This window comes from Plectropomus leopardus, chromosome 9 (genome assembly GCF_026936395.1).
Source record: "Plectropomus leopardus strain MGB_pleo_1.0 chromosome 9, ASM2693639v1, whole genome shotgun sequence".
NCBI classification, from domain to species: domain Eukaryota; kingdom Metazoa; phylum Chordata; class Actinopteri; order Perciformes; family Serranidae; genus Plectropomus; species Plectropomus leopardus.
Window position 1 is genome coordinate 24,554,587 of NC_142184.1, and position 19,860 is coordinate 24,574,446.

Consider the following 19,860-nt stretch of genomic DNA (forward strand, 5'->3'; position numbering starts at 1 on the left):
AAGATAGTATTGAAGACTTCATACTATTGCAGGTAGTTACTTGTATGCAGTTTCCAAACTGACATGCAGCCTGGGCTTGACTGGAAATTGAAACTGCAGCTTTAGGAGCACTTGTTTGCACTTTTGTGTGTTTTTTATTTTTTTTTATTTTTGTGTTGCAAGCTCGGACCACTGAGTCAAACCCTCTGATTTTATTTTGTAGTTACAATGAAACAAAAATGCTTGTAACATGGAAATACAAAGATACTGGTGTAAAATTGGAGTAAAATACTTTTACTGGAAAACATAGAAATGTAGTACAGAGTAAAAGTATACATTTTATTTAGGAAGTGTAGTGGAGTAAAAGTGAAAATTGACAGGAATATAAAAACTCAAGTAAAGTGGCCTACAGGTGCTTCAAAAAATACCTAAGTGCTATAAAACAAGTTTCACTTTTAGTTCATTTTCTGCCAGAAAGTGCCTTCTGTTTGGGAAATACTGAGCATACGACTGGATAAATGAGACTTGGGTTATACTGCACGAGTTGCATGAGCATTTGTAAATGGATGTTTTGATATAGTTTTGCTGTTGTTTAAGGTGAACACTAATCAACAAATAAATCAATATGTAAACCATGAAAGCATGTGAGAAAAACACATTTTTCTTTACCAATTTAGAGTAACATGGCATGACTAATTGACTTACAAATGGTCATTTTGTGGGCGAATTGTCCCTTAAGTGAATGAGTGCACTCCACATATGTATATGTTGTGAGCATTAGGAACAATGATAGTTTGTCCAATATTGAAAGCAACCAGGATGCTCTACCAACTGCTGAACCAAAAACTAGTACTAGGTCGCCACCTGCTGGTAAATATGGGGAAAATGTTCTTAGTGAAATGAATTAAACTGTGTTGTTGTTGGCCAGTGTATTTAAATATTGAGAAAAATGCAAATATTTGGCCCATTTTAGTAACACAACAGGTAAGCATTACAAAACATAGAGCATTCAAAGGGCTAATCACAATTCGAGGGCCCATTTTATCCCCATCGTAAATTATTCCATAGGGCCGATTTCATAATGCATCGAAATTTACAATAATTTTCCAAATTGCAGGCTTGTTGTTTACATGGAGCGGTTGCTGCGGGCTAATTTAGACAGATGATTCATGTTAATTCAACAGCTCCAACAGCTGTCTGTTTAATGGACTTCTTAAGTGACGAGCTTGTTGATAAAAGCTGCAACTTTGTTTACAGCATCACTGGCAAACGCTTGGCTTGTTGTCACGCAGCCAAAAGCTTAGGATGTCGTTTAAAGCATGTTTGTTTTGAGGAAATTACTCACCAGCTTGTTCCCTTCCCCCACTGACTGATTTCATGTTAAACTGATTTTAATTTGTTGCAGTGTGGTGGGATTGACTTTTTGTTTTTCTCATTACTCACTATACTCACTACCACCTCTGCCTTCACTCACACCCTCAACTACATCACCCACGTCTCCCCCCCTTCCCTCACCCACCCACCCAGACTCGGACAGCCTCTCCAGCCCCACCCGCCACAGCCTCAGCCTGTCCGACGGGTCAGAGGACCAGCTGGACCGCCTTCAGCAGGTGGAGCTGGCTAGGACGACACCCATGTCCCAGTGGAGGGCAGGCACTGTGCAGGCCTGGCTAGAGGTGGTCATGGCGATGCCCATGTACATCCGCACCTGCTCAGAAAATGTCAAAAGCGGAAAGGTAGGACTACATTTTCCACATCATGCATTTTGTATTTTACGTACATCACTTTGCACAAATGTGTAGATTACCAAATCAGTTATGGTTCAGTCCACCTGGCATTTGATTATCAGATACTTTGTGGCTTTAATTATAGTGACTGTATCACATTTTTGCAGGTTTTACTTGGACTAACAGATGAAGACCTGGAGCTGGGTTTAGGTGTCAGCAGTTTAATGCATCGCCGGAAACTGCGCCTGGCCATTGAGGATTACAGAGATGCTGAGAATGGTAGAGGGTGAGGAAGGGAAACACAGAACTGATGCATAAACTTGTGCATATTGTGATAGTGTCAGAGGGCCATCTGTTGGTGATTCAGAGTAACAACATACAAAATGTGTTGGATCATTTTAAAACTCTCAGAAGTCACAATATTGATTTAAAAAGAGGGATACATGTTTAGACATAAAATAATAATGCAGCAGTTTCTGTTTTTACAAAAGTTTCCTTCTTTTAGATTCAGATTAATGATATTCAGCTCCAGACTATAAACTCTTCCATATATAAATGTGTTTGCTAGCCCAGCAATAAGATGGTGATCTGTCCAGAGTCCCTGCCTTTAAGAACTGCACTATAAACTTAAAGGGTCCTTGTGCCCAAATCGCACAGAAAAGGCATATTTTGTCACTTACCCCTTGTGTGTAGCACATCCGGCCTCTTTAGTTTGAGCTGTTAGTTCTGAAACCTCAAAGAATTAAAATTACATGAAAAAAATTAAACAACAATGTGCCTTTTTTTAAAGTCAGTGTCCCTGTTACTTGGGAATGACTTAATTGTGATCGTAATTTCCATAAACTAAGGATGAAATGTTCAAATACTTTTTTTAGTCTTACGAAAACTCATAGAAATTGAAAACACAAAACCAAGCCTATTATAATTTATCCTGAAAGTAACGTTAATGTCTGAGCCAAATTTAATAGAAATCTGCAAATGTCGAGGTACTTTAATCAGAACCAAATGCATGTATTTTAACCTTACTCTTTTAAACATGCCATACTTTTCCTAATATGAGACTGTTTGTACAGAAGTGTTTTAAATAGTTAATAATAGATGTTTTGATATAGTTTTGCTGCTGTTGACATGAACCCCTATGACTTCAAGTCATCAAGGATTTTTGGATTCTTCGTTTTGTTTTGTTTTGTTTTGTTTTGTTTACAAAGTCAAAGTAACATGGGTTGAGTAATTGATATACAAGCAATTATCTTGGAGTTGAAGTATTCCTTTAACAAACTTTAGCACTGTTTGTCTGAAGGCTCTCCAAGGCTGCAGATATGGACCACCACTGGGTGGCCAAGGCCTGGTTAAGTGATGTGGGCTTGCCTCAGTACTCACAGGCCTTCCACAACCACTTGATAGACGGCCGCCTGCTAAACTCCCTGACACGTCGTGACCTTGAGCGTCACCTCAACATCACCAAGAAGTTCCACCAGGTCAGCTTGCTGTTGGGTATCGAACTGCTGCACTTACTCAATTTCGACAAGGAGGTAAGTCACATTCTGCACCATCTTCACAGGCAGAGGATGACAGTGAATATACCTGGGGATGCTGTAGCGGCAGGTGAAAACAGAACCTATCAGCTGAGTAAAAGGGGTTTGTTAAAATGGTTTCCAGGCACTGCAGGCTCGCCGGGTGCTGTGTGAGCACCAGAATGTGGATCCGTTAGTATGGACCTCTCATCGGGTTATCAAATGGATCAAAGATATTGACCTGAAGGTAAGGACAGAGAGTGTACATTTAAGACAGTTAAAACAATCAGGTCTATGTAAACAGAATATTATCCTTTTTAAACTCACATCTTGAAACTAAAAATAGAGCCAGAGTCAGTGCAACAAAGCAAATGTTTGGATTAAATATTAATAATCAAGAGATACTAATGTATTGACCATTACAAGAGCACTATCACGTGGTATTGTGAGTAATCAGGGCTCTTGTGTTTACCCAGTGCTCCCTATCTCCGCAGATGATAGCAGGCCATTGTACTTGTATTTCTAAGCTGCTACTGGTTGATTATAAGGTCTTTTAGATTACCGCCTCTATGGTGATGCTGCAATATTATTATCCCCAGTCAAGATTGTCTCCTGCGTGGCAGAGGACACGTTTCCATTATGAGGCATGACCACATTCAGGGTGTGTAGAGATAAGGCCGTCTGGACTGACATCCTGTTAATATCCTCAGGGAGTGTGATTTTATACTGACATGAGTGCATCATTATGTTCTTTGTCCAGGAGCCAAGTTGACATTGTTTCTGTGAGATATGTGAGGTTGATATCAATGCCCTTAGCCAGTGATGGGCACAGCATTACATCATCATACACTACATGAGAGAATTTTAGATTCAAGCTTCTGAATGAAAATGAATCAATTTTTGGCCCTCTTTCTTTCCACCTGTCCAGGAGTTTGCTGAAAATCTTCAAAGCAGTGGAGTTCATGGCGCTGTCATGGTGCTTGACCCCACTTTTAACAGTGATGCCATGGCAACAGCGCTTGGCATCCCTAGCAACAAGCACATGGTTCGCCGTCACCTTGTTGAGGAGATGAAAATCCTGATTGGCCAGGCCAGGTGAGAGGAGACATTTCCATAGAGACATCAAGACAGATCCCACTATAGTTACACTCACAGCCTCTGTTTACGTGTTAGTAGATCATATAAGAGATGACTTAAAGGGACAGTTCACCCTAAAAATTTAGTACATAATTTCTTCCTCTTGCCTGTAGTGCTATTTATCCATTTGGATTGTTTTGGTGTGAGTTGCAGAGTTTTTGGAGATATTGGCCGTAGAAATGTCTGCCTTCTCTCCAAATAAAATGATGGCACCGCTTGTGGTGCTCAAAGCACAAAAAATAAATAAATAAATAAACTCTGTTTCTTTTTCAGAAATCATGACCTAATTACTCAAGATAATCCACAGACCTTGTTGCAAACAATTTCATCCAGGAACTATTTTCTTATACCTCTATACCAATCTACACCCCCTCAACCGCATAACTGCCACTAATGTTTACATTTTGAGCTATCATGAGCATTAGCCTCCTGTTCATGAGTAGATGTACTCTTCATTCTAGACAGTGATATGGGTGGAGGATGTGGTTCGTTGGAAAAAACAGTTCCTCCATGAAGCTGCTCACACAAGTTCTGTGGATTACCATGAGTAACCAGGTCATGATTTCTGGAAAGAGACATTGCTGTTGAGTTTTCCAAATGAATTTTTTTGGAGCTTTGAGCACCACAAGCCAAGTGCCATCTAGTTCCATTATATTGGAGGAAGGCAGGCATCTCTAGGGCTGATATCTCTATCACTCTGCAGCTCAAACCACACCAATCTAAACTGCTAAATAGCACTACAGGTAAGAAGAAAATTTGTATTTTTGATTTTGGGGTAAGCTGCCCCTTTAATCCTAAAGGGCAATCTTTGATAATACATGTTTCTTTGTAACTGTGGTAAAAAGGTGTATTCTAGTGTCTTTTAAATGCCATTTGCGGCTATCCCTGTCACTCTGCTCCTTCCCATGTTCCCTGCAGGACCGATGCCAAACAGGACTACGAGCATCTCGGCCTGGGAACACCACCAACCCTTCTTCGCCAAAACTCCCTGGGCAGGCCGCCTAGCTCCACCAGCCGACACACTGATGACGAAGGCTCGCTGAGGAGGAGGGCTGTCAAGGTAGGAAAAAAAGACTCATCCTAAAACTTCATGAGTTGTTTCCCTCAATAGCAGCCAATGCTTTGATATAAGAATCAAAATCGGGCTCAGCTACTTACTCATAGTGCAGAAGAGATGGAGCTTAGTGCTAACACATCATAAGACAATGTTACATTATACGGATTTGACTCAGCAGGTGTACAACATTAATGAGATCAGTGCAGACAGGACAATCTGTTTGGCAACAGACTGAATACAAAATACAAGACACAAACTACGCCTGTGCCGATGGAAAGAAAATGTGTTTTAATTACACCACACAGAGAATATTTCCCCAGTAACATATCCTGCCATCAGTGGCACCATGTTAACAAGGCCTGGCTTGAGTGTACTTGCAGTTAAAAGTATGTTTCTGTCTCAGCCTCCAACAGGGTTCAGCCCAAAGGCCCGCAATGGGCGAGACTTGAGTTGCCATAGCAGCTGTGGCTCGCTGCCTCGTGAGGTCCGAGATCAGACTCCACCCAGAGCCGAAGGAAGCCCGATCCACGGTTACACCAGCATCGAGGTTACCAATGTGTGAGGTCATTACAGTGTGATGAAACACCAGCCATCAGCTTCATCACAGCTAAATCTACATTATGGACATTTGTCATGTGAACCTGAACATGGGACAGTTATTTTTTCTAAAGATGAGAATTTACAGATTGCACTTTTTAAATGGAACAGGGTGCTTTTTTACAAGTTTCCTGGTTTATGAAAAAGAAAAAAACATACTTATAGGCAGTTGGTATTTTGATGTTGTCGGGGGCAGTCATTTCGCCAACAGAGAAGAAGGACTCAATCTAAATTATTATTTTTCTATTTTTTTTGTGTGTGTGTGTGTACATGGTTCTTTGTGAATCGGGATGTGATTGGCAATTTGTTGACTGGTTGCTATTGACTGTTTCTCTAAAGGGATATGAGATTTTGAAAAAAGACTGTTTGTATTATACAGGACACTTAAAGACAAAATGAAAAAAAAAGTTTCATAATATCAGTGTAAATTTTTCTTGTTTCATTCAGTACCGCTGTTTGTGATGCCTTGTCATTGTAGCCGAGGACAGTGGACTGAAAAAAAAAATGAACAGAATTTTAAATTCTACAGTATTATGTTTGACAGTCATTTTTCATCTTGCACATTTACACAGTTGTGTCTAAAAATGTAGCACCCTCTTCTGATGTTTTATACTGTGCAGTAAACATGGGAAAAATATTTGAATAATGCCAACAAAAGATGACTGCAGAGCTGTATGTCCATAAAGCCTAAAGGCTGAACGCTGTGAGGATACATCCATGTGAAAATGAAAGAGTTCCTTTTAATGAAATAAAGATGACATCTCAAATTTGATAGCACTGTTGCACCCATCCTCAGCAGAAATTTTGATTAAAAAAAAAAATCACAGTGACAAATAATAAGATTGCATCATGCAATGAGAAAGGGAACATGGCTGTCAGCTACCTGTCCAGTAATAAACAATGTTTGCAACTAGCTAGTAAAGAAAGTCACACATCAAGCAGCTTAAGAGACCGGCATTTTTCACAGTTGATGGAGGCCAAACCAGAACTGGAAGGAGAGTAAATATTTGACTTTCATTTATTAGACGGCCAGAAACACAAAACCAAATAAAAGTGTTGTACTGCCTATGCTGGATATCTAAACAGGCTGCTGTGTGCAGCAACACGTTAGCCTCAGAAACTTTAAATAACTTTAAATATTTAAGGTTTTTATGTCTGCCTGCCTGTTTTGGACTGTTTCTGTCCCCTAGTGGCCAGAAAAAAAACAACAGTGCAAAGCCCACACCAGTATTAATTTATATAACAAAGGCCTTGTGCCTTTATTATAGTGCACCGGGAGAGAGACAGAAAAGTGGAAAGAGACAGGGAGAATAACACAGCAGAGGGCTGCAGGTTGGGATTGAAGCTGTGCCACTGCGAAGGCCTCAGCCTATCTGGGGTTCACACTCTACCAGGTGAACTAACAGCTAATATGTTTGAAAGACATGACAGCCTGCTCACCTTGCAGATGTGCTCAGCTTGTTGATCTTGACATCACATAATCATATAGAGACTTGATATAGGACAACATCAATATACATATTATCCAGCAATCATCATTGCACATCTATATATGACAAAGACACCAAAGAAAAATAAAAAAGTATTAAATCTTTTTTTAAGTAGTTTTTGCAGAATTAGCCTAGAATTTTGTTATAGATTGATACTGAGTTTCTGAGGCTTTGCCTTTTCAAAGGCATATCTTGCAAGTAGCACAATTTCTTTTATTATTATTATTATTTTTTTAAACATGACTTCTTCTTTAAACTCAAAGAGGTTTTTGTGGTAGCTCTCTGAATCACCAGCCATGACTCAAACTACATCAAATATATTGTGTAGGGCCCACCCTCCTTAGAGGGCCCTTCACCCCAGTGGTCCCAGTTTGTATTTACACTCCTGGTGGGACAGTTGAAACTTAGAATTAAAGAGTAAATGTTCAAGAAGTCATTTGCATGAGGAAATGTGTGTGGTTCACTGCCTTCAATGCAATGCAAATAAGAAGTCCATTCTAAATTACCTTTGTGTTAACTGATTCTGTATACTTGACTGATTTCTCAAAAGTATTTTGGTGAGTCACACCAGTAATCTCTTCTCTACTTGCTGTAGGGCATGTTAACTCAGGTGTTTGTTTAGACCTCTACGCAATACGATATGTTGCAACTTCCTCGTCTTACGCACAATGACTCGATCACTGTGGCAAGCTAAGGATGACAAAGCACCAGGTGATACAGCTACGCTTTACCTACGCTAGACGAGGTTGGGAAGAATATAGCAAATAATTATATGATGCCCCTTTGTACTCTGGGATACCAGAGGTATGACGAGGGAGGGCGCGTCAGGGGAAGTTCCTGAGAAATAAACTGGGCAACTTATTAGAGAAACTGTCAGTGGAGAAATGTCATTACATGCTCATGCAGCAGCCATAAAACTGAGATCAATAATTACACGTCAGTGGATGTGAAGGAGCTTGCCCGTTAGATTCCAACATTGGCAGTGGTTATTTTATTTGAGTTATGTATGGTTTTAGTTATAGGGAATGGTACACTGCATATATTGATTGAATAACACAATGCCACATATATTTATAGCTAAGTTCATTTGCTCCACTTAGGGCCATGAGGCCTTGTAAATCAAGCTTATCTACGGTATATCTCACTGTTTCATTTTTCCTTTGTAGCTGCCGACATAGCACTTAATTTGATTACAGGCTGACAGTGATAGGATTTCCAGATGTAATCAAGGCTTGTTCGCTGTGGTCTGTGTTTCCATCTGTGTGTGTGTGTGGTGGTGGGGTGGGGGGCTAATACAGAGGAACCAGACAAAAGCTTAGAAGGAAGAAAACCTCCCCAGAGCCCCACACAACGGCGTTGCCTCACTCAAGAGGAACAATACCGTGAGTGACCAGGGCTGCTGGTTTTGTCATTATTGTGAAATTAGTCCAGTTCTAGCTGGCTAAGACAGAGGTGGGACAAGGGAGTGGAGCCCATTTTTACTGTCTTGGTTGACTCTTTTACAACATAGAAGCACAAACACAGAGACTTGCGCATTGTGTTGTCGTTATGCATGATTAAGGGCCATGTGAACGATGAGTGTGTGGATCAGTTCTCGTGGATTGGTTCTGTCCAAAGGGCTCGAAAGGAGTCACAGCAATTAGGTGGTAAATTTACAAAGAGGAAGTTAAGATCTGGTTGTGTGAGCCTGGTATGAAAGTGAGTAATTTTGTCAGTAGTTATACTGCATGAGGAAGTTTTTACTACTTACTGAGTCAGCAGTTTTATTTGCCATTTGCCATTTCACAGTTTTTTGGGGGGAGATCCAACTCAGGAGAAATGTATGCAAAGTCAAGAAGAGAGAAAATCGCTGTTTTATTAGAATTTCCAAGTGACCTCCATCGCTCTTTCTCAAGGTCTTTTTGAAACCTTTTGGTGACCCCTGCTGAACCTCAGACCAATGTTTGAGAAACGTACAGCAGTTGACTTCATTTTTATGTATTTATCTAATTTTATTGTGTGTTCTAATAGGGATAAATATTTAGTATAAACTAATGCCACACACCACAGTGTTTATAGCTTAAGGTAATTTGCAATGTACATCCCTAGATGGGCCTTTAAAAGCAAGACAGCTTTGTTATTAGAGCACATTTCGTTACAAAGAAACCCAATATGCCATACATTTTTATATATTTTTAGAGACAATTATTATTACCTACCCAAAATACGTAAACACACACTCACACTACTGTTTTGAATACATAAAACAAATACACAAAGACAGTACAAAACACAAATTTGTAAAAAGACACAACTCAGAAATAAAAAAACGCAGACAGACAGAACAATACAAGGCAGAAACTAAAACAGAAACAAAACACGGTTAAAAAAAATAGCACCAGATTATTCATGACTGCTTGAGTGATCACTCCCCAAAAACTTTTTTTCCAGTTTGTTTTTGTGAGGTTGTCAGCCAGAAAGAAGTCTGGCAATAAATAGAAGGACCAAACAGTCTGATTGTTGTCACACTATAAACACATTTAAAAAAAAAAAAATAAAAAATGTTTAAGCCAGTTTCACAACAAAAATAGTCCACTCTGGGATTTCCAGTCAGTCAGTTTGTTAGATTCATTTTAATTACCAAAAATTTCCTCTCCATAGAGGATTCTTTCCCAATCTTTGATGACCACATCATGCGTCACCATTAACATAGCACTGCAGCTTGTCTTCTGCCAAACACAGCTGACTGTCTTCCAACTGTAAACACCAATTCTAACAGACTGGACAGTTGTTTTTCACAGCTACATTTTGGCTAAATAAAAATAAGATATAGGCTAATTAAAGAGGGCTGCATTCCATTAGGCTGCTTCAGTTTCAGAGTCTGAAACACTGTCATGACTCACTGTAACACTTTGATAGAACAGACATGATTAATGTAACACCTATGACAAGTCAAAATGCTGTGATTAACTTGTGCTGAGTTTAAAACCAGTTGTTGATTTTTATTTAAATCCAGATTAATAATCATTTATTTTTCATTTATCACAGAAAACTTTCTTCATCTGACTTGTATGCTCCCTGCAGACACATGGTATATTACTGCATGTTTGGCTGACTGTGCTCTCATTAAAGCCTCTCCAGGGTACACTAGTTCAGCATTTAATCGGAAATGTACTGAATGCTGTCTCTAATTTGCATACAAATTACACGTTTCTTCACAGAAAAGTCATGAGATGTTATCAATCTTTACTGTTGCAGGGGAACACAATTTCACAACTCTTTGCTGGAAACTATCCAGAATGTTTGGGGGCATTATTCAAAATCGTCATTAGATATTATAAATACTGAATGTTTCCCAGAGAGTTTCCCGGCAGTTTACACTGCAGCACACATAAAAGCAGGGCTGGCTCTTGGCATAGGCGATATAGGCGGTCGCCTAGGGCGCCATCTGCTGGAGGGGCGCCGCCACGCCGCCAGTCCCCCTTGGCCTCTAGGGAAAATAATAATAAAATAATAATTTTCTATGGCCACTGGCGCCCTCACTTAGTGTTTTCTGTCTAGAAAAAAATATATATATATTAATATTGCAAATAAATAAACAGTGTCATGTTCCTAAATTATGTGTGAGCATGCGATGTGTCGTTATTGGGTGCGGAGGTGCAGGTTAGGGTTAGGGCGCCTAGGGCACCAAATTGGGTAGAGCCGGCCCTGCATAAAGGGACCAGTACACGAATCTTTACTGCGAATCATTTAGCCTGGTTTAATACTACCTTATGTCTCCGACTACGGATGGTGCAGACTGAAGACAGTTGGACTGTTACCAAATACCAAAAATATTTCCCTACATACTTTTTCCGCTTCTACACGCCCGGGGGTGAAAGGGTTAATGAAACTGGAAGTGCAGCAGTGAGCCCCCTCCCTGCTCCTGCTCGCTCTCCTCCTCTCTCTCTGTCTGTCTGGGCCCATCCGTCTCACAAAGAAAAGTTCCTCCTGACCCACAAACGCTATCTGACAACAACCTTTGCCACATACACTCCTGTGTGTGTGTGTGTGTGTGTGTGTGTCGGCACAGTTTGACAGTAAACACCACACCTCCCAGCCTTGAAGAGTGGAAGAAGAAGACGTAAGGAGTTACTTATTGTCAAAAAGATGCGAAGGTGAGTGTAAAGCCGATATACTGCTATACCTGAATTACTCATTTGTATCGCCGAAATGTTACTTTAAGTTACACCGTTGCGGACGTTTTTCAAGGTTCTGGAAAGTTTTTGTTGCGCTGCTTTATGTTACGTATCCTGCTGTGGTCAACGTAAGCTACCCGCCCAGTCTAACTGCACGCTATGTGTTAGCGAAACAACGGTAAAATACGCTTACTGTGAGAGTTTAATGCTCAAACAAGGTCTAACTGTACATCTGGATACGCAAATATAATCGTAACAGTAGTAAAACATATCATTTTGCCCACGCTAAACTAATTATTAATCGAAGAGTGAATGGAGTCATTTTAGAAACAGATGGCTGCAGGACTATTTCCGACTGGTGAAATTCCGCTTAACACACAGACACTAACTACTTATTGTGCAGGGTTGTGTGGAAGTAAGTTTTCGTGTCAGTGTCTTGAGTGCAAAAAACTGTCGTGATGAAATAATAAGCCTCAGGCTGGACTGTAACACGCATCAGGCAAGCCCTAAATATGTAACATCTTTATGTGAATTGTCTCTGGATTGCTCAGCAGGCTTGTGAGAGATGTGTGTTTGTAGTCTAATTTTACCAGTAGGCCTACACTTTGTGTATGTCCAGCTGCCATGATTATCTTAACTCAGTCTCATGCCATGCATACTTTGCTTCAGAGACTAGCCCCCTCAGTCCCAGCAGGTCTGAGCATGTTTTGCAGAGTACACACATTGACATACTTTGTAGGTGTGTATATATGAATAGTCAAACAGGTTACATATAGATAGTTAATTTATTGGATTTTTGTCATTAATAATTCCCAGCAGTTCCCTTCTAATCTGTTACCATTGCTAAGAAATTGGTGGCCTTGTGATCAGTGGTGTGTTCAGAGTGTGCAGTAGATGCTGATCGGTCATGCTAGTTTCATTTTAGAGAGTCATTTCACTGTGCAACAGTTAAAGTGGAAACACAACGTTTTCCATTCATAACTTTTACAAGTGGTATGATTGTGGGGACTGCTGTCAGAAAGACAACTCGATCACTTTCAGTTTCCTCTTAGCCTAGCAGCTACCACAGTTACTTTAGTTGTTCCACCATGTGTGCTACTTTAGATGGGAACTGCAGTTAACAATGATACTATAAAATAAGTAGCCTAATTGATAGCTATTGGGATAAAATGACAGCACTACCCTCTTCTTGTTTTGTTTTTGAAGTAGTTGACACGCTTCCTTTGTGCCATAAGTCGCGCCTTTATTTTGCCTAGAAATGGTACCAGGGGGCAGACAGAGCTTCATGCATCAGACCTGCAATAAGTCATCTAGAGTAGGTTCCCATCACCCAGGGTTTCTAAAACATTTATTTATTTGTGGTGGCCTGCCATGAATAAAAACACCTGCCACCATGTACTGATTTTATATTTTTGGAGCTGGACTGTTCATAAGGAGCGCTGTTGGAATATACCATTTGGTTATTCATGCTGTGTCCCCCTTTTTTGGGAATAAAATGTGTCACTCAAGAAGAGAAATGCGAAAATGCAGAATAATTGTTGTATAGTGGGGTAACCAGGACTTTCAACCTGAGGTTTTAGGCACATTAGATATGTGAATATTCACTGTATGTGTGGGGAATTTCTAATTGATGATAGTGACAGTTACTACTGATAGCTAGTGTTAGCTTGAGTGGGAGGCTGCTGCAGTACAGTCATTCTGACTCACACAGTATTGCAGTTTCAGACTGTCGTCTTCCACTAAATCTCAGCCCAGATTAAACAGTCAGCTATTAACAGGTTTGTTATTTACAGACAACGTGTAGCCTAACAATACCTGCTGATTCAATCAGATATACATATTTGAGTGAATCACCAGATATCTTGATCTGGACATTTATACATGTATCTTGATAAGCAATATCAGCACATGTCTATTTCCATTTGAAATTTATGCTAAATTAATAATGTTTCCTTTCATGTTTGGTTTATGTTTGGTTTACATGAAAGCATATAATGATCAATACAATAGATTTGAAAGATGGGAAAAGAAAGTAACACAGCATTTTTTATTTATATTGAAAGACAATATATTGTTATATTTTACAGTGGCCAGCTATCCTTATCTACCCTTGTAATGTGTTGACATTGGGTAACTAGTAACTTTGAAAGGAAAGTCTGCTGTAAATTTTTACTATGCAACACACCCAATTCTCAGAAGGCTCCACAAAGGTATTTTTACTCCAGAGAAATTTATGCTCTGTCATTTTCTATGAGAAAAGGGTTTTGGTCTCTTTAAAAGCCATAGTTACATAAAAGGATAACTTTGAGTGGCCAAACCACTTCAGATATAGATATCATGAGAGTCAGGGGGTCGTATTTTGTGTCTTCCAGCGTGACTGAGTCTGTGTGCAATCTCACATGCCTTTCTCTCTACAGTTTTTGACCTCACTCGAGCTGGTCTGACTGAAGTTTTGGGACTGACAAGATGCGTTCCAGTGTGGATGGACCACCGCACCCCCTTGATAGAGGAGGCACGACAAACAACAACAACAGCAGCAGTGAAAACAGTGGAAACTCCGGTTCCCAGTATGCACTATGTGCTCTGGGGGTGGGGCTTGTTGCCCTCGGCATTGTGATGATTGTGTGGAGCGTGGTACCTGCAGACACCGTCGGTAATAACAGCAGCAACTCAGGTGAAGTTGATACTACTGATAACAGGAAACATAAAGCGTCCTCTGTGGCCTTCGTCTTGGTGGGGTCTGGGGTGGCCATGCTGCTGCTGTCCCTGTGTCTGGGAATGAGGAACAAACAGCGGGAGCAGCAGAGGCTCCTGGAGGCCCAGAACCATGCAGGAGTGGCAGCGAGGCAGCGGGAGGAAAGAGAAATGTGAGTGCAATCATAGATTTCTAAAGAAAAGATTTATTTTACAGGATTACAAATTTTTGTTGTGGATCGAAAATTGAGAAAACGGATTTGACCAGGTAAACTGCCAATCCTTCGCATATTTTTTTGATTTATTTTGACAATAATTTTATCTGTTAAAAATGTTGACAGATTACACATTTTTTCTCTTATTTTTTCTTAACATAATTTTTAGAGTTTCATGAAAAATCAGTAATTAAACTGATAATCCACGATACTGAATATGATGCCGTGGAGGTCGTATAGCCCTTTGCAGTTCTAAGACTTGTTTTATGCGACTTGACTTGTCTTTTTGCAAGCTATCACATATTTGAATGGAATCACTGTCAGGGATTCTGATTAAACCAGCAATACACAGTCAACATGAAACATGTAATGATGAAAATATATCGATGATATAGAGAGTGCTGCATGAATGATGGGGTTTTTTTGTGGAAGTTAACATTCCCCTTGTTCACTCAACCAAAAGTGATTTTTCCATTGGATTTTGGATAACTGCATCAAATAAGCTCTGTGGCATATAAAAGTTTACAATACATAAACATTTTGTTCATCAAGATAATATTCATAATTTTATATCACCAAAAATCTGAAAAAGTAAAAACTCAGAGGTTGGCTATAAACAAACTACATCACGGTCGTTTGACTTCATTGTCACCACCGCAAAGCTTACAACCTGCAGCTTTTCCTCTTTGCATGACCTGATCTAGCCAACGGCCATGACTGTGCCAGTTTCACATCCTTTTTCAGAGACGACCATAAAGTGTAGTTCAGTATTTAAGTATTAACACAACGAGGCTGTAAAGGTGGATTAGTGAGTACATGAGATTCTGTGTTTGGCTTAATGTCAGTTAACACTGCCTGACAACTGTTGTTGTCTCATTTTTTCACTTGTTAGCCACCACCTTTTTTAAATTTATAAATTCCTTGACTTTAAGACAAGGGAACCAGGGTGTAGAAATGCTAACTTATTTCCAGGTTTTAGGGCTCAGTCCTGCAGCACTCTATAATTCCTCTCATTTTATCTCTAGCAAAGAGCCTGACGGAGTCATGATAACGCATAATGATTAATGTGTCTTATTTATATCTTTATGTTCCTCTAAATGTCTGCAGTGCTGAGGAACAAGCCCAGCGCTACGCTGTACCCAGCTATGAAGAGGCAGTGGGCAGTGGCCAGTATCCTGTCCGTCAGAGTAACCTTCGCCCAAGCACCTCCCAGCTACCTTCCTACGATGACCTTGTTGAAGTCGATGGTGTACAGTATGAATTCGAGGGGTCAGAGGTCCCAACTTTTGAAACACAGCCTGCTCCAGCTTCCAGTGCTCCCACAGCTCCCACTGCTGCTGCTTCTGCATCAAATCGCAGACCTGTAAAAAACAGTCGTAAGCTCCTCCCTATCAAGATCCGTAGGATTAAATCAGAGAAGCTGCACATGAAAAACACTGATAACTCTCAGCCGCCAGCTGGATTTAGCATAGAACCACTCACTCCGCCGCCACAGTATGAGGATAAAGTGCCTCCGATTTGAGATCAAGCTGACGGTTTTAAACTATCTACTGAAACTCTTGGAATTTTCCATGATCACCTTTTGTGGATCTGGATCTGTGTTTTTTAGACCCGAAGATGGCTCTTCTCGTAGAACATTTTCAGTGGCACTTTTTCTAATAAGAGATTGTCTCATCGGTTCTGATTAATCACTTGTGCCATCACTCTAAATCATGTACTCGAAAAACCTTTTTTTTTTTGTTTTCTTCAATTCGGGTCTCTGCACCAGATACAGACAGTGACGGACATGACTGCTGGAACCTTCCTCACTGTTTTACTGACTCTGTCACACGGTGGCACATTGGATTAAAAGCACACGCCAAATTCAGTTTTTCTCTATGTCAAAGTCATTTTCTTTTTATGCATTATATTTATGTACTTCACTGTGCACCGACTGTACACTTGAGGCGACGATGAACTAGATCATGGGACATTGATGAGTGGTTATAGTAAGGATTTGTGTGCACACTCAAATAGATATGTGCAGGGCACTCATTTTGTAAAGTGGCTGCTGTTTGGGCAGTGTTTCACCCTGCAAGGATTTGGAATACTACTGCCAGCGGTTTACCAAATATAGACTTCATGGTGAGCTACAGAGCATTGTATGTGCTCAGATGGCTTGGCCTGATTTAGTATGCTGCACAGCAAATCTCCCACACTGTCAACAATATTGTCCCTCCTGGTCAAATCAGCAACAATTCTGATAATTGTTAATGGGTGTTGGAGATAGTCTACTGCCGGAGTCCCTCTCCAGTTCCATGTTAGCTTCTGTTGGACTAGTTTTGGTTCAGATGACTTTCTTTATCAGCCTCCTTGAAAAGGCTGAAAGATGGTACTGGGGTTTTACATATTCTAAGGCACAGTAACAACAGGACAGCACTATTTAAGAATCTTCTATTTTTAACTAAGATAAAACAAAGCTTCTTAAGCATTTTTCAGCTACTGCTTCCATGACTTAGCCACTGGCTTTCTACCAACACCTAATGGGAATTATAGTTTTTAAATGCTAACAAATTATCACTTGATGTTATCTTTAGTTAGAATATAAAGGCACTCAAATGTTACTGTCTATTGCAGCAGTGTGTTTAAGACAAACCCATGTGCAGTGCATGGTCTGGTGGAATGAACTGCAGTTTGAAAATATGGTGGAGCTTCAGCTGTTCATGAGGTTAAGGATCTGGGTATTTCTTTACTGAGTAGGATAAAATCAATAAGTTTCTGCACTAAGTCCTTTCGTTTATTATGCTATGAGAAAAAAAGACGCTAAAACTATCTCACAGAAACACAACTCTGATATGCCAACAGCTTATCGATTTGTCGTGGTTTAAGAGCAAGCAAACAGCTGCCTGATTACAGAATGAGATTAGCGTGCCATTAGAGTTGTGATTCAAGCTCACTGATGAAATATAAGTGGTTTCCACCAACTCCTGAGAAACATAGTGGGTCTTTGGCTTGCTAAATTTGAATTCTCCTCACTATTAAGTCGTTTATTTTGTTTCTATGCTCCTTCTACCAAGCATATTGTCAACATGCATGTCTCATGACACTTAACCAGCTGGTCTACCTGTGTGAAAAACTATACATTGAGCTTTAGAATAATTTGTGAATTTACAATTCAACTACCATGTAAGAGTGTAAACTTGTTGGCTGTCAGTCGGGTAGAAAATAGAGAGTGTAGTTCCTCCACTTCCACCCTCCCCTATTGGATCTTATTTTGCTAAAAAAATATGTATGATAGTCTATAGTGAGAGACCAAAATTTTTTTGGCCCCTTATGACATTATGCCATGATTTAGACACACAATGTTTGTCAATGTAAGTTGCATTTTTCAAGTCAAGAAAGTTGCTGTTTGTTGTAATATTTAGTTTTGTGTGAAACCACTCAGTGAACTGTATTTCTTGCCTTGCATATTATACATCTCCTACACCAGTTATCTAATTAGTCAGGTAACTTAGCTCTGTTCCACACACAAATGTAAAGCTATCTTACCTGATGTGTTTTAGCCAGTGACTGCTGGTCTGTTTATCAGGTGGCAAGTGAAAGGACGAGCAGCTGTTGCTCGTGTGAGTACGTCCCGGTACAAAGCACACCAACATAAACAAAGAAAGTTAAAGCATCAGTTGGATGACTTGTGTTGGCTTTCTAACGGCGTACTTTCACTTTCCTATACTAATATAGTTTTAGGACAAACTACAAATTTCTTGACTTGCAGAAATGATCTTAGATTGACAAATAAATATGTGTAATTCATGGCACAATTCAGTGACTACAGTTTTTTTATGAAATAAGGACCCATGGGGGTCCATTGGCAGGGGAGTGACCTATATTTTTGTGCAGCTCCACTGGTCCTCATTACATTGCCTTTTAAGGGAAATATTTTTCTAGTAAGAAACCATTTTCTTGAAAGTTGACAGTCTCATCTCATGGAGTCTTAAATGAGTGCTAATGCTAACTGCACTGACTTCAGTGCCTTTGTGTTCACAACACTGCTGCTCTTCCTAAAACATTTCAAAAGACATTGTAAGACTGAACCTGAGCTATAATGTTGCTCCTCCAGTGCAGTCTTGCAAACAGCGGGTAGTGGAGGAAGTATGTGATAATGGAGGGAGCTCATGTGAATAGTTGAAAGCCTGTAGCCCCTGTAGCCGTGGCGAGCTCTGCAGAGCTGTGAAGGCAGTAGTGTAGTCTCTGCTTCTCTCAGGGCTTGTTTTTGCTTGAGATGACCAACAGAAAGACTCTTTGACTGTGCAGCTGGGCCATAACAACAGCAACTATTGCTCTATCGCTTGCTCATCTCCATTCCTCCAACCACAGCATGACTTGTAGCCCTGTATTCATGTGGAAGTATGCAGAGAATGAGCGGATAAGAGGGGAAAGAGCTGTGCTGGGAGCTGGTTTTAGTTCCATTACCATGTACTATTTTATCAACACAAACTCGACAAACTCCCCTTTCTTCCTCATGTTAGATTGTTTTTATATAAACAGCTGGGCCAAATTTAAGGATTTACCAGTCATTCTATTGAATGTTACACATTTTATGATGTTGCACAACTACGTTTTTTTTCCTCTTGTTTTGTGGGACAAAAGACATTTTTCATTAGTGACTTCACCAGATCTACACTGTGTTTGAGTAAAACTCAATGTAGTTAAAGCAAAAAACTACTCAGATAATGTCAGCTAGTTGTATTGTATGTAAGTTTGCTGTGAAGTAAAAGGCAACAAGTTCATTCAGTCACTTTGGGTTTTTCATTGCAATTCAAAATTTAATTTTTTACATTTATGACTTGTTTTGCCTTGCAGTGTATTAAATCTTTATTTTTTTTGTCATTTTATGTACTGCAAACAGTCATCGTACCTCATTTGCACAGTACCAGTTAACTACATGATTGATTTTATACTACGTGGTCAAAAAGTTTTACGTTGATGGAACGAGTGTTTTAATTTAGCTGCCGCTTTCTGTTTTACTTACACAAGTGCCAGAAGCATATGCTGTTTGTTCATTTATTATTGCTTTTTATTACTCAGATTTCTTTTTTATGTATGTACTGTGAAATGTGCTTTTCTATGATAGTTGTAATTTGTTTGTGGAAAATAATTTTTGTCTTTGAAGAGTAAAAACAAATTTATCTCATGAATATTTTATGAGAAATAAAAGGAAGTATTTGTTAATTAACACATTGTTTAAGAAGTGTATGTTGCTGTGATAACTGAACAGTTGTGTTGACTCGTATGCCATATTCCCCTGGACATTTTT

At 39.8% G+C, this 19,860-nt stretch overlaps 2 protein-coding genes across 8 annotated transcripts in view; both read left to right on the top strand.

Annotated features, from left to right (window-relative positions):
• Positions 1–6,783, top strand: part of kazna (kazrin, periplakin interacting protein a) — a 226,487-nt gene extending 219,704 nt beyond the window's left edge. For all 7 annotated transcript variants that reach the window (XM_042491182.2, XM_042491186.2, XM_042491183.2 and 4 more), the window contains 7 exons: positions 1,507–1,715; positions 1,874–1,992; positions 3,007–3,238; positions 3,366–3,467; positions 4,149–4,315; positions 5,276–5,417; positions 5,818–6,783. In XM_042491182.2, coding sequence (XP_042347116.2) covers positions 1,507–1,715; positions 1,874–1,992; positions 3,007–3,238; positions 3,366–3,467; positions 4,149–4,315; positions 5,276–5,417; positions 5,818–5,976 — 1,130 coding nt within the window. In that variant the 3' untranslated portion in view covers positions 5,977–6,783. The remainder of the gene's footprint in view (positions 1–1,506; positions 1,716–1,873; positions 1,993–3,006; positions 3,239–3,365; positions 3,468–4,148; positions 4,316–5,275; positions 5,418–5,817) is intronic.
• Positions 6,784–11,406: 4,623 nt separating this feature from the next.
• tmem51a (transmembrane protein 51a) lies at positions 11,407–19,779 on the top strand. The gene is made up of 3 exons (XM_042492025.2): positions 11,407–11,637; positions 14,076–14,525; positions 15,675–19,779. The coding sequence occupies exons 2-3, from the start codon at positions 14,125–14,127 to the stop codon at positions 16,087–16,089; spliced, it is 816 nt and encodes a 271-aa protein (XP_042347959.2). The 5' UTR covers positions 11,407–11,637; positions 14,076–14,124; the 3' UTR covers positions 16,090–19,779.
• Positions 19,780–19,860: the final 81 nt, after the last annotated feature.